Consider the following 14,024-nt stretch of genomic DNA (forward strand, 5'->3'; position numbering starts at 1 on the left):
ATCAATATTATTCAACAGTGCAGAGTCGACTTTTTGTGCCGAAGCTCGAGAGAACCTTTTAAGCAGAAAGGACATCGAGGTATGTACATGCCCACAGACTTGGGTCCCGTCAATCAATCAATTACACAAAGCAAGTAATTACACAAAGCAAGTGCTGGCTTCCATGCATTGGGGAAGGAGGGGGATTGGGGGGAACTTTCCTAAACGGACCATTCTGAATTCTGAAGAAATTCAACCATTCGCTGCGCATCCCGGGAGACTGACAACACATCATCTCACAAAATGCCCGACTTGCTGCACTTCTGCCTGACCTGGCTGACGTTGATTTGAGCGTTATTGCACACTGTCTCTTGTCCCTTCACCAAACGGCCGATGGATGAATGCAACATATGCCTCCCACCCTTTTTCCACTTCTTTGCTGGCCCGCCAGCCTCTGCTTGGACGAAGATGCTTTTGCACCTTGCAGCAGCACCAAGCATCTTGTGCGTGGCCAGGACGGAAATCCCTCGCTGCTTTTGCCAGGCCCTTTCTCCTCTTATTTTCCTCCCCCCTTAGCGTCAGTCAGCGCGCTTGTTGGACATTTCATCCACCGGCTGGACTTCTCGTCGATATGCATAGAGGAGGGTCACTTACACGTAGACAGCAGGAAAACCTATGAAATTGGTCCGGCCCCCATGCTGCGACAACCGACCTCAGAGATATGCCCCGTTTGTTGTACACGCACAGCACGCCGTCCGGGTCGACTCACATCCCTAGGCCAACGCCGGCGTCTAAACAGAAAACGTGGATGTACATGCCTACACCACTACTGTACAAGTCCCATCTGCATCTTTATGGACCCGCCGCAAACCATGGACTGACTCCTCTGCCCTGTCTCCATTATCCATCCTTGGCCATACCGTTAGTTGGATCTATGGGTTCGTTGCTTTACCAGTACCGGGAAGGCTGCGTAGCCTAGTCAAACCTGTACATCGGAATTCCACCAAAGAATCGTGGTCTTCTCCGTGCTCGGCTCATAATTACTACACGCTCAGCATATGGAATTTGACCTATGCAGAGATCTGACTCTGCTTCTCTCTCTTTGGTTACTTGCTACACGCCCCTCCAATCCATCTTCTCTTTCGCTGGGGCCGTCGTACCGTTGATGGAAGATCATCGCCACTCGGCATATGCACCAGAGACCTTTTGATATCCTCATCTTAGCAAACTAGAAGGCCAACCCCCATACAAGGGAACCACTCCGGGCCACCCAATGCGTACACACAATGTATTTCCAAGGTCTAGTCTCATGGGCTAGACTCACCCTGGCGTTTGCCGGCTCACATATCACCCGCTCGCGCAGCGAGGGAAACGGCTAAGCCAGTACGTAGCAGACCGAGTGTTCGGCATGGGGGTTGGCATCGTCATCCACTTAGCACATCTCGGATTCTTTGTCTGCTTGCTTGCCCACAACATCGCCATCGAGCGGGGTCAGTCGTCGTTTGACGAATCGTCTCATGGGGACTTATCCTCGGGAGAGGAAGATGTCGTTTTCCTCCTTGACTAGGTTTGTCCTGAACGGGTATAAATAGGGGTGAAGTTGACAGAGTTGAGTAGTTTCATTCTTCCTTCCTCATCCTCACTTTCCCAAGCACTCAACACTGGCCTACTACAATATCTGAACCATCCTATCACTATCTTGATCACAAGTGTCCCTGACCACTTGAACCGATCCCAACACATCCACCCTACCCAAACTTCCAAGAGCTGCCCCATACCTACCCGGCTTCTAGCCTTGCGATATCTGCATGCCTATCCACTTACACGCACCCTTGCACTACACACCACCGCCGCCCCATCTTCATCAACATGTCGGCCTACCCAGACCAGTACTACGCCAACGCCATGGCCATCCCCACCAAGGGGGACCAGTACCCAGCCTACTACAACGCTGACAGCAGCTACTCAGTCTCACCCCCTGAGGAGCACGATGCATCAGTGACGTCTGGCGTCCCCTCCTACGGCAACAGCTTCTCAGTCAATGGCTCCGGCTACGATGCTAGCTCCGGCAGTGACTGGGACAGCTCCGCCTCGGCAAGCGGCATCGACTTCAACGAGTACATCCAAGACCGCTTTGCCGAGTCATTTGACCCCGTTCCCCTCGACCGCAGCTTGGCCACACAAGCGCAAACGTGAGTGATCTGACCCTTTCTCGGAAACCCGGAAATCCATACTAACGGACATCCCACAGGTCCGGCCAGCTCAACAACAAGCACCGAGAGCTCTTGGAGCTGCAAGCCAAGGCACAGGCCCGTCTTGCGAAATCCAGAGCTCGCTTCCAAGAGGGAGTTCAGGGACGCACAAGAAGTCCGCGCCAATCTGGAGTGGACGTCAAAGAAAGTCTCGTAAGTAGCACAGAGCCGCAATGTCAGAAGGGGCCGCCGAACGGTGCCTTGCAGCTTGCATTGATTGCTTTTGCTAACGCATGAAATCTAGATCTATGAAGACCAAGGCGTCAAAGAAGCACGCCAAGGAGTACCAGAAGGCTCGCCAGCGATACCCTTCTCCCGAGTACTAGATCTTCAGCCTCATCAAAAAGGCCGGGGTTCTAGGAACTCACCTTATCCAGATTTATCAACCCTTGTCGTTTTACTAGCGGAGTTTTGGGGTATTTACGGTTTCTGGCGTTCCTGGTACTGGATCTCAGATCTATCACTTTCACATATGCACACACCCCCCTTCTATTTTGGGTTTTCTGCACAATTAGTGCATTGCATGTACCGTGGTGTGGGCGTTGGAAAAGCGCGGGGCAAAATGCCTGCCCCTGCTTTTAAACGCCATCTTCTCGCCGCTTTTATCGGCGCCCTCGTGGCCCAGGGAGGGAGGTGTGGGCACAGACAACGGGCGTACCTGCGTCAAAGCAAGCATTAGCTCTTCCCCCACGCAGTGGCCGGGGAGGCGTTGACGCGCAGAGTTGGCGGGGACGGGAGCGGCGGGCAAACCGCTGGTGTTTCACGACGTTATGATTAATGATTGGACGAGGGGGAGCAAGCCTCTGGGGCCAAAAGTACCATCCTTTTCGGTATCCCGGGGAGCGGGGGAATGTAGCAGCGGGCACTGGTGTGTTGACAAGGACTGGTAGGGCTGCAGATTCTGTGCAGACCCTGCAGCAGACAACCCTTTGTACCCGCTGTCAATAGATGCGGACGGGAGGGGATGTTCTGAAGAGTCACAGTACCAAGCCCACACACAAGTCCACAGCAGATCGGGTACGATGGAGACAGTAGCGTCCCTAGGGCCACACTTGGGGGGTGGGAGACAGGAAAAGCAGATAGATCACAGGCACTGTTGACAGAAGCACCATGCCGTTTCGGGGGTTTAGGCAGGTTGATATTGCCTATTCCAGGATAGAGTGTAGGTCATCGTGCCCTCGAGCATGGAGCTGGGCGTGCTGGGCATTGTCCCCTCCCACCGTCCCAGCTGTTCTCTTGGGGGCCGGGTGTCATAGACCACAGCTACCTTTCCTTGCGTATTAATACATATGCTTCTCCTCTGGATGATCCCTCGCAAACGTCCGTGACAGTGATGTTGATACTGTGTACAGGTGGTTGTTCCGTAGACCCCGGGGCGTCGAGCCTAAGGACGGCAGTTGTGCCGCCAATGGGCGCCGATCGACTTGGTAGTTGGTACTGCGTAGGGAGGTCACGTGACGCCTCGCTGCCCAATATGTATGAATATGAATGGGATAGTTGGTGGTACCAAGATAAGACGTGTCTCGCATGAATAAAGCGCTTGGGGTTAGCTGGTGTTCAATGAGGGCCATGGACACGTTCGCTCTGGCTCAGGGCTGGCTCCCTTCTCTCGTTCTCTCCCTCTCGCAATAAGCCGAAGCTATATCATCGACCCCGATGTCCAGTATATCAAATGGTCATGCCAAAGAATCGCAACTCGCGATTTCATGCGGCTTGAGCGATGACGGCCTCGGCAGCAGCAGCCGATGATGACGACTCGTTCTTGATCGCCGCCCACTTCATCTTGGACTCGTCATAGGACAGCCAGGTGCCCCGCGGCTCCATGCCCTGCGCCTTCTCGATCTTCTCCCACGGGTTCGTGTTGAAGGCCGGGTCGTAGTAGTCGTTCCACCACGGCGCCCCCGAGTCTCTGTCTCCTCCATGGCGATGTCGGCCAGGGGCTCCCGTCGGAGGATGCCCGCCTCCACTGCTAGCAGGGAGCAGTAGCCCACACAGGTTTCGCAGGGAGGCCGGCGGCGCCGCCAGCGCCGACGATGGCGTCGATATCTGACTGGGCTAGATGGGGGGGTTGTGATGTATCGATATATTGCGGCGCTGGGTCTTCAGCGGCATTGTTCCCACCATCAGCATTGTCTTCGCCTTCGTCATCATCGTCATCGTCGAGATCGATCTCGTTCGCGTTGGTCTTCTGGTCCTTCTTCTGTTTCTTCGCCGGCTGCCGCCGCGAGCCCAGCGGCGTGTTGTTCGAGCCCGAGCCGGCGTCGTGGAAGGGTAGCGTGGACTCATCGCCGGCACCGGCGACAAAGGCGTCGTCGGCGCGCGCGTTGCATTTGCGCCGCTTGGAGGGGTGGTTCTGGCCGCCGAAGCTCGCGAAGCCCATGGCCTGCGCCATGGCGGCGGTGTCCTCGTCCCACTCGTCGGGGTCCATGGGGTCCATGATTGCGATAGATAACGAGGATGGACTCTGGTCGGTTCGGTCGATTGTGATATGTTTTTGTTATAGTCGGGGGGCAGTTGCGCCGTGTAGGAAAAGAAAGAGACAAAAAACGAGGAAGAAGAGAAGTTGTGGTGGTTGGATGCGATTGTTGGACAGCAGTCTAGGTTAGCTGCTAAGCCGAAAATCAAAGTCGGGCTGGGGCGGTCCGTTGGGGGGTCGTGCGCGCGCCGTCCCGGAAGGAAGGAAAAGACGGGGCTAAAAAAGAATCGATGTTCGGAGGTGGAAAAATATCGGAGGGGCTTCTGGGAGGGAAACGGGATTGAATGCCCAATGGTCTGGTCTGGACACGTCAAGTCAGGTTCGTCCAGATTGATCTCCGAAGTGACAGACAGACATGTGGGCGGCAAGGATTCGTTCGCTTGGCTTGATCTACCCGAGAATTTGGTAGTTGGGTCCTAGGGGATTTGTTGCTCCTTCGTTCGTCATGGAATCCCTTCACTTCAACACGTCCAGGCTACTATCGTTCCTCACTGATGGTTGCATCCATGGGAAAGAGAACAATTTAGGGTTTGGAGCAACGTTTCAGTCGCCTTGCCTCTCTCTCTCTTTTGCAAGACAGATTGACCAACGGGAGAGGCAGAACCTCCAGATCACAAGACCGATATCCCCTGCAAGTAAGCGAACGCCGGTCCAGTCAGTCGCCTCGTTGCGGGCAGTCGTCCAAGTGGAAGATTGCTGAAGGTGTGGTGTCACTGGGTGTGTGTGTGTCTCTGTGGTTGGCACCCAACGGGAAGGACCTGTCCGCCCGTCCAGCCGTCTCACCTGGGGAAGCTTCTAAACAAGTACAGCTGCGTACACCCTAACCTACGGGCCCGAGCTATCTTTTCCTAGCGGAATCTATCCCACCATCTTTCTCACTTGTCCTCCCGAACAACACCTATCATCAGCTAGTGCTGCGCTGATATCATTCCTCGTGCGCCTATGAGCAAGTGCAAAGTGTGGTCTCACGCTCTTCTACTTTTACCCTGCGTATCAGCCGCGACTGCCCGACGTATAACAAGACAAATATTTGCCCGACGGCTGGCATCCTACATACCTACGCATTTGCAGCATGAAGGTTCTATGCGAAGCAGCAGGTTGACCGCGACGCTATCAATCGAAACTGGAATTCACCATGAGGTTGTTGTAAGCCAAAAAGGCTGCGTTGTTGATGCTCCGTCATATGGACCATGGCCAGGCCATGGTGTTAGTGCTGTTTCATCTGGAGCCCTATCACGAGCAAGTGCCGGATACTACCGCTGCCGAAATGAGCAACTAGCTTCACTTGGAGCTCTCAGCTGTCCATTTCGACCATCGCCATTAGTTAATAGCAGGTAACTGGATAGAGCTCCTATTCGATTTAATAACTATCGGTTATGTTATGCACAACATCCAATATTCCTCTTCTTCTTGAGTTCCCAGGGAATCGCACGTGTCTTGCTTGTACCACATCGGGCTTTGGAACTTTGGATATACGCGACACCATCGATACGGCTTCCCGCGCCCTATTACCTGCCAGCAATCCATACGATGGCTTTCGATTCCACAAAATCCCCGTCCACCATCAGCCTCCGGGCCCCCTCGGCCTACCTGACGGACAAGTCGCAACCCTCGACGTCCGACGGCGCCGCCTTCGCCTCGCCGCCGCTCGAATGGCTCTACCGCACCTGGTCCGTGACGCACTCGACCCTGCCCATGTGGCGCTCCGCCCGCAACGTCCGCATCACCTACAAGCCGCTGCCGACCTCCTCGACAACCTCGGAAATGCATATCGACGACCTGGTCGAGTACGAAAAGGCCAACAAGAGCGGCGCGTACAAGACGGTCGCGGGCGTCGACAAGCCCGACCCGACCGCGCCCGCGGCGTGGAACTGGCGCGGCAAGGGCTGGCTGCGGATCGCGAGCAGCCACTGGGAGGTCTTGGGGTGGGGCGAGAGGCCGTTGTCAGAACAACAACAGCAGCAGCAGCCGCCGGCCGCCGCGACGACGGTGGAGCGCTGGGTCGTGACTTGGTTCGCCGCGACCCTGTTCACGCCTGAAGGGATCGACATCTACTCCGACCGGCCCGAGGGCATCTCCCCCGAGACGCTCGCGGGCGTCAAGGCCGCGCTGAACAGTCTGCAGAGTGCGCCAAAGGTGGTTGAGTACGTCGGGAAGGATCTGCGCGAGATTCAGATCCAGCTGCCCTGGAAGCAGGGGAAAACATGAGGGGCATGAAAGCTCGAGCCGGGGATGTTACTGACGTATACACGCCCGGGACTGGGCGCGAATTGTCGCGCGCCTCTTGTTTCGCGCTTACGCCTTCTTCTCCTACCCACAGACGGTAGCTATGCCAGCTTGCTCTCTGTCGCAATAGTTTTCTGCAGGCAGTGAAGCCGACCAAAACCAAAATGCCATCCCAGTTCTCTGGTAGACTTGGCGGGAGTCGTTGAAGCAGAATCTAGTCATGGGCCGAAGGAGATGGTACATCGGGACCTGTGCCAAGTCTGCATCGTATGGATGTATGAACGCTTAATACTACTAGGGGGTGCCTTAATTCCTGATAAGGCCTATCTATAATTTGGGTATCTATCTCGCTAGAAATGCATATGCAGGATGTATGCCTTGTAACTATACATAGTTAATCATAATCTCATCACCGCCTTAACTCGCGATGTTGCCTCTTCTCAGAGCGCTCGTCATCTGACCTCCGTTGCCGCTTCTCATCATGATGTGACGCCTTGTGGCGCCGCCTCTCGCCATCCTCGCCCGATTCGTGACGGTATCGCCTGCTACTGCTTCTCTCTGTATCACGATCATCCCGTCTGCTATGCCGATCCCGACTCCGTTCCGAGTCGGCGTCTCTGTGCCTATGTCTACGCCTAGGGTCGGAATGTTGGCGCGACTCCGTCCGTGCCGTCTGCAAGTCAGCCTCGTCCTCGCCACCATCTTCGCGATGACGGCGATGGTGGCGCCTCTTCTTTTCCCGCCGCCGCCTCTCCTCCTCTTCGCGTCGCAGCTGCCGCGACTCTTTGTCGCGCTCCGCGTTCGCCGCCCGCCGCTCGTGCTCCACCTGGCGCACCTGGGCCGCGCCGCGCTTCATCGCCGCCAGCGGGTCGCTCGACACGATGCGCGCCGCCTCGCGCTCGTGCCGCCGCTGGTCCTCGTTGCCCCATACGTCTTTCCCTACCGGCTCTTGCTTATCATTTGTTGTACCAGCGCCGCCAGCAGAAGCATACCAGGGCCCCGACGCCGTCTTGGACAGCTCCGTCCGGAACCCGGCCGCGTTGCTGAAGCGCATCGTGTACTGGTCCTCGAAGGAGCGCTGCTTGCGCGCCGCCTCGGCCTCGGCTTCGGGGTTCTTCTCCTTGTGCTGTTGTTGTTTCTTCTTCTTTTCCTCTTCTTTGAGTTGCCGTGGGTCGGGGGCGAAGAGGTCGATGTGGCCGGCGGCGTCGGTGAGGGGCGCGTCGCTGCTTTTGTGCGTGACGACGAGAGAAGTCGAGGCGGGCTGCTCCTCGCTTCTCTCTGCTGCTGTGCCCCCTTCGATCCGGGACCGCACAAGGCGCATCTCAAAGTCCGTATCGTCTTCGCCGGCACGCTTGCGCTTGCGCCTCTCACCGCCGCCCAAATGCCATGGTTCATCATCGTCTCTTCTACGTCGGCCCGGGGCGGAGGAGGGATCAGGTACGGATTCGGACGGCGGCGGCAATGGCGGGGGTTCCTCGCCGCGGAGGATGGCGAGGCGGCGCTCGGCGTCTTGTTCTTGCTGCTTCTGCTCCTCAGCCTCCTCGCGCACCCGCGCGGCTTCCTCGTCGGCGCGCACGCGGGCGATGTTGGCCGTGTTGTAGACGTTCCATGACTTCTTGCCCAGGAGGTGGCTGTGGTTGGCGCGTTTCTGTTAGCTTGGCATGGTTTTTCTTTTGTCGTCATTGCAGGATACACGACATAGCAGGATCAGCTAAGATGCGCCGGCAAATGGAGATCCGAAACAACTTACAGAGGCATTGTGGGATCGGTCAAAGGCGCGCAGAGAGCGGCTGGCTAGGGAGACAGGATCGCAGCTGCTATCAGTGTAGGATTCTTGGGTGTGAACTAGGTTGGTCGGCAGATACCCCTGGGCCTGGGGGCTGGAGCGTTGGCGTTGGAGGGGCATTAAGGTTAATCGTTACTGTAGCCTGGCGGGGTGCTGCAGCTGCTGTGCAACGCGAGGTGGGCCGCTGCAGCATATCCATCGTGCCTTATTCCACCGTCCAGAACATCCACGGTCTTACATGAATGACCTTTACCTTTTACCTTTCTCATCCATGTTTTTTTGTCGTTGGATGCTATGCTCATCATCGCCTCAAGGGGCAAGTAAGATGGATCGTCGTCATCGTCGATTTACTGGGTCTTGATTAGTAAACCTCTATATATTCGCTACCAAGCCACCAAGCCAGCAATGCACCTGACTCGGCGCCTGACGCTGACAAATATTTCATCATCCGGCCCAAGGAACATGCCAACAGGAGAAACACCGGACCTCGAATCGAACACCAAGAGTGCAGTTCGAATGTCAACCCTCCCAGACGGAATAGGGGCATCATTAGACTATCCTACCACTCTGCTGCTCTCACGTAGATTAGGGAGAGAAATAAGCCTACGTCACCAATCGGTGCGACATGACATATCTTGGTAGAACAAGTCAAGGTCAACCCCATTCCCTTAACAGCGTAACCAATGTATATGGCGTAAGTCTGCCGATATACTACATTAAATTTACCCCAAGACCCGGTTTCTAGGGTTTTCTACGGGTTTCCTGTGGGTAAGTCCTTTTCCTGCTTGCCGGGACGTGATATCGTGCACGCCTGATCCGAAAAAAGGGAACACTGCCTCCTGGTCGTTCTTTACTGTACTACCCCGGACTCCCAAAGCCAGTCGCATCGGACGCTCCTCCTGAGTATATCAGATGACATACACGGAAGATCCGAAGCCTCCTGGAAGATAATGGGCATCGTTCAAGGCCTGATATCCGGGGCTGTGAAATAGACCAACACGGCAGTGTGCTCTTCCAGTAGCGGTTGACGCATGAAATCGAACGAGTTTGCGACGGTTTAACCTACGATGTTGGCAATACCAGTCTCGAGATTATGATTGGGCAACGTGAGTTGAGCCCACCAACCACCGAGGACGCGTTTCTTCTGTGACTGTAGTCGTCTTCACACGTGCCAAGAGAGGGGCGGTTGGATGAACCGGGGGGGGGGGGGCTTGCAAGGTGTGCTGCGGCGATTGTCATGCAAACAAGAGCTTATTCAGTCGATCTATGCGCTATGGGGATCAGCTTAATCGACGTGGGGAACCATGGCGTCGATGCCCATCTCCTAGTGATCGTCGGGAAGTTGAAGCCATACTGCACTTCATACAAATTAAGCTGAGCCAGGGTATGGACGGGAGATGGACTACCGAGTGGGCGAGGGGCCAGGAGAGCTCGATGAATGTTCTACGGGGCTCCCCAGCCTCTCCCATCACGTTAAGCATGTTAGGAAACGGCCGTCACAACCGAGAGCGCTCCAGACCCCGATTAAGCAGCGCAGCCATTACATACCTGAAAACATATCGCTTTCACCCAAGGCAATACGCATCGATACCGGCGGCAGGGGATACTTTTGAGAAAGTGGGTTTTAGTGTCCCAAACTCCAAACTCCTCCAAACCCGAAACCGCTGGCGGACTGGGCACGACCTTGCACACCACCTGGACGCGACCTGGATTCACGGAATTTTGGTCCGATCTAGATGCTACACTGGCCTTGGCCCACAGCCCAACATGCCAAGGATCCCACCTGAAGTAGGTTCAGACGAGCAGTGTTTGAATCGTTGAATCAGATCAGAGACCTTGTTCTATGTATGCCCTGCTAAAGTGGCTGAGTCTGCTCGATGCGGCTCTTCGGCGGTTTTGACAACAGCGAACCCCAGGCTGGGCTCGCAAGGCTCCTTCAGCGTCCATCTAATTGAGTTGACGGCTGATACAGTGATACTTTACTGCCACTGGTTCCTTGCTGTCACCCGCTGCACGGCACGCATACCTAATTCAGTGGCCTCAACTGAAGGCCCAGGCCAAAGTTTGAGCGTTATGGATACATGTATGCATCTGGGGATTCCTTCGCTACACTGTATTCGTATTGCGTATCCTCTTGAATGCCACCTAATAATACAGGCAACAGAACAGGCTGTAGGTTAATGTCAGTGGGCTTCCAGGGTGGTTGATATTGCGCAAAATGGTCGGACTGAAAAGTTTACTCTGGCGTTCGTAGCACAAAACATCCATCCCGTACCCGCAACTCTGATGGGTAAACAGCTAAACCACTGGCTGGGAATTAACATTGCGAACATTATGTTCAGAACGGTTTCGCCTAGGTTTCTGAGACGAAATCTCCAGGAAAGCGGTAGGCGCCACTTGTTTCCTTGAGATGAGTCTGATTTGGAATTTGCATTTCGACTCAAGTTACCATAGATGGTAGGTAAGTACTATGCACTATGTGTAGACGGATGTGTGCAAAGGTAAGCGCCTCGACGAACAATGCTCTCGGCACTCGTCTATTGATCCCTCAGGTTAGGTTAGTCATCGGGAGACAGCTGCCCCTGCCAAGTCGGGTCCTACAACGGGTCCTACCCGCGCCTGGTGCCTGGTGTCCGTCCCCTACCTAACGGTTAAGTCGGTAACGCTAACAGGAAAACCCACTGCAACGGCTGATCCGCATTAACGCTGAACGCATCACAACCTTCTTGCTTACTGACTGGATGACTGACTGATGAGGTCCGAACGGAGCAATGATATGAGCTAAGGTTACTGTGTGTATCAATGTCGGCAGCCGAGGTGACACCCGGCGATTGCGTTCGATAATTCTCCGAAATCAATCGCGGTCGCGGGCTACTACATACTTGGACGCATCGCAACATCTCAAACAAGCAAAGCCCCGTCTTCTCGAAGCACTCAAGACGAAACGGGGTGGATTTTGAAACGACCAAGGCACACACCACTACCAGGACAACCGCCAAGCGCCTGAAGGGCCTGCCATCAGGAATGGACATATCGTCACCGTCGCATCATCCCGGCCCTGGGTGCCATTGGTCCATCTGATTCGAGCGAGCAACTCGCAAACATGCCTGTGCCTGGCTCCACCTGCTTGAGGCCCCGGTCCCGCCGAAAGATCGATTTATGATCCCATCGCATCGCCTGCAAGGTACGGGATATGACGAGAGGCACCAATCACCCGGCCAGAAAACAAACGAGGACCCATGAAACCCAGGGTGCTCAGACTACCAAAGTCTTGTCTCGTCGATGATCTACGACAAACCTGCACGCACAGCCTCGTCTCCCATGGTGTCCATGGTGGGTTCTCGGCTCTGGGCTCTGAATGGGCTCTGGACTAACACGACCCATGCTGGATAGAGTGCGTCCCATAATCCCATAGTCAGAGTTCTAGGTTATAGACTGACGAGGATATTGTGGACTTGGGATCTTGAGAGTTATGGGTAACAGGAGTTCATGTTGTTATATATTCCAGATCTCATCGCTCCGTTTGGAAATACTCTCTCTCCTCATCCTTAACACACTGTTCAATACTACCATTCGCTAGTCGAATATCCTTCTTTCTTCATTTCTTTGCTCTGGAGTTGACCTTCTTTCATCTTTATTTCTTTTTAAAGACCATATACTCCAGACCACATTTTGAACATCTCGGCTTGTCCTGAGTTTTACTTTCTTTCCGACGATGCACTACTCAGCTTTGGTACAGGTCCTGGCCACGGGCCTGGTCACCTCGACCGCCGTCACTGGCTTCCAGTTGGGCGCCTTCCCCAACCGCCGCACCGCCGGTGCTCTCGTCGCTCTGTCCGGCCCTGCCGCCGCCGTTCCTTTCGTTAACGTGGGCCGTCAAGCCACCCCGGCTGCCCCGGCTGGAAAGGGCGCCGGCAAGAACGCCGCTGCTGGTGCTGGCAAGAACGCCGCTGCCGTTGGCGCCGCCTCGGTCCCGGCTGCTAAGGCCGCTACTCCCGTCAAGGCCAAGGCTGCTGCTTCCGGCTCGGCCGCCGCACCTCCCCCGCCCGTGGCTTCTGGCGCACCGCCGCCACCTCCCCCGGCTGCCTCGGGCGCTGCTCCCCCGCCGCCTCCTCCGGCAGGCTCGGGCGCGCCGCCGCCACCTCCCCCGCCGCCACCTGCTGGTGCTGCTGCTCCCCCGCCGCCTCCCCCGGCTGGCTCTGGTGCCCCACCGCCACCCCCTCCCAAGGGGTCTGACGCTGCGGCTGCTGCTCCTCCCCCACCTCCTGGTGCATCCGGCGCTCCCCCGCCGCCTCCCCCTAAGGGATCTGAGGGTGCTGCCGCTGCTCCCCCGCCACCACCTCCCGCTGGAGCTTCTGGTGCTCCCCCGCCACCCCTTAAGGGATCTGGCGCTCCCCCGCCACCACCTCCTGCTGGAGCTGCTGCTCCCCCGCCGCCTTCCCCGGCTGGATCTGGTGCTCCCCCGCCTCCTCCTGCCGCCTCCGGCGCTGCTCCTCCTCCTCCTCCTCCCCCTGCTGCCTCTGACGCCGCTCCTCCTCCTCCTGCCGCGTCTGGTGCCGCTCCTGCTGCTGGTGGCGCTGCCAACAAGACTGCGAAGCGGACACCTAGAGTCGACAGCCACGGCTTCCGCGTCATGCTTCGCCGAGACTTCTAAGCGATCGCTCACGATCGTTGGTGGTCCCCTACTCACGGGATGATGGGGGGAAGAAGGATGACGAAACGAGGGTGTGACGTTACGACTCTTGTTTGTCAGTTTTATATTTTATGATAAAGGGGGATAGTGTACAGTGGGGTGGGCTATCGGATTAAGGGGGTGGTTAGCCAAATATTGATATAATAGAAGTCACTCATTTTGTTGTTTTTGTTGGAAAAGGAACTGTCTATGAGTTAAAAGTGATGTGAATAGGACAACCTTTATATATGCCGCCTCGAGGGGAGGGCGAGAATTAAAAACAAATTACTAAACCTGCGTGTGTGTATGTGTACGATCTATCTAACGTACCCCACGGTCCAACTGACCATTTTCCCGTAATTCTTAACAATTAAGTCTATTTTATCTCTTTTTCACCATTTTATTATAGTTAGTAATTAGAAAGAAAGTGATATGTAATTAGTGTTTTAAGCGTTTCGAAATAGTTTTAAATTAAGTTTTTAATTTATAGTATAAGTTCATAATATCTTTTATATAACGTTATGTTTTTAATATTACGGCGGTATTTTATAATAAAATATATAATTAGAGGTAACCGCACTACGAGAGGCGAATAAGATGCTTAGCCGGCGCCGCCGTACGAAATAGAAACGG

At 55.3% G+C, this 14,024-nt stretch overlaps 5 protein-coding genes across 5 annotated transcripts; 3 read left to right on the forward strand and 2 right to left on the reverse strand.

The window, feature by feature from the left end:
* Positions 1 to 1,848: 1,848 nt before the first annotated feature.
* On the forward strand, positions 1,849 to 2,557 carry PG994_002119 (uncharacterized protein; the record flags this gene model as incomplete). Its single annotated transcript, XM_066853528.1, has 3 exons — positions 1,849 to 2,171; positions 2,231 to 2,384; positions 2,486 to 2,557. 3 exons carry the CDS (start codon positions 1,849 to 1,851, stop codon positions 2,555 to 2,557), a joined length of 549 nt encoding a protein of 182 aa, XP_066721669.1.
* Positions 2,558 to 3,935: 1,378 nt separating this feature from the next.
* On the reverse strand, positions 3,936 to 4,668 carry PG994_002120 (uncharacterized protein; the record flags this gene model as incomplete). Its single annotated transcript, XM_066853529.1, has 2 exons — positions 3,936 to 4,140; positions 4,223 to 4,668. The coding sequence occupies 2 exons, from the start codon at positions 4,666 to 4,668 to the stop codon at positions 3,936 to 3,938; spliced, it is 651 nt and encodes a 216-aa protein (XP_066721670.1).
* A 1,569-nt stretch (positions 4,669 to 6,237) lies between these two features.
* Positions 6,238 to 6,915, forward strand: PG994_002121 (uncharacterized protein; the record flags this gene model as incomplete). Its single annotated transcript, XM_066853530.1, has 1 exon — positions 6,238 to 6,915. One exon carries the CDS (start codon positions 6,238 to 6,240, stop codon positions 6,913 to 6,915), a length of 678 nt encoding a protein of 225 aa, XP_066721671.1.
* A 427-nt stretch (positions 6,916 to 7,342) lies between these two features.
* Positions 7,343 to 8,691, reverse strand: PG994_002122 (homocitrate synthase; the record flags this gene model as incomplete). Its single annotated transcript, XM_066853531.1, has 2 exons — positions 7,343 to 8,564; positions 8,684 to 8,691. The coding sequence occupies 2 exons, from the start codon at positions 8,689 to 8,691 to the stop codon at positions 7,343 to 7,345; spliced, it is 1,230 nt and encodes a 409-aa protein (XP_066721672.1).
* A 3,743-nt stretch (positions 8,692 to 12,434) lies between these two features.
* Positions 12,435 to 13,373, forward strand: PG994_002123 (uncharacterized protein; the record flags this gene model as incomplete). Its single annotated transcript, XM_066853532.1, has 1 exon — positions 12,435 to 13,373. One exon carries the CDS (start codon positions 12,435 to 12,437, stop codon positions 13,371 to 13,373), a length of 939 nt encoding a protein of 312 aa, XP_066721673.1.
* Between the last annotated feature and the right edge of the window lie 651 nt (positions 13,374 to 14,024).

The sequence above is a fragment of the Apiospora phragmitis genome, assembly GCF_038363925.1.
Source record: "Apiospora phragmitis strain CBS 135458 chromosome Unknown utg000002l:1.0-5516284.0:1.0-5523493.0, whole genome shotgun sequence".
NCBI lineage: Eukaryota > Fungi > Ascomycota > Sordariomycetes > Amphisphaeriales > Apiosporaceae > Apiospora > Apiospora phragmitis.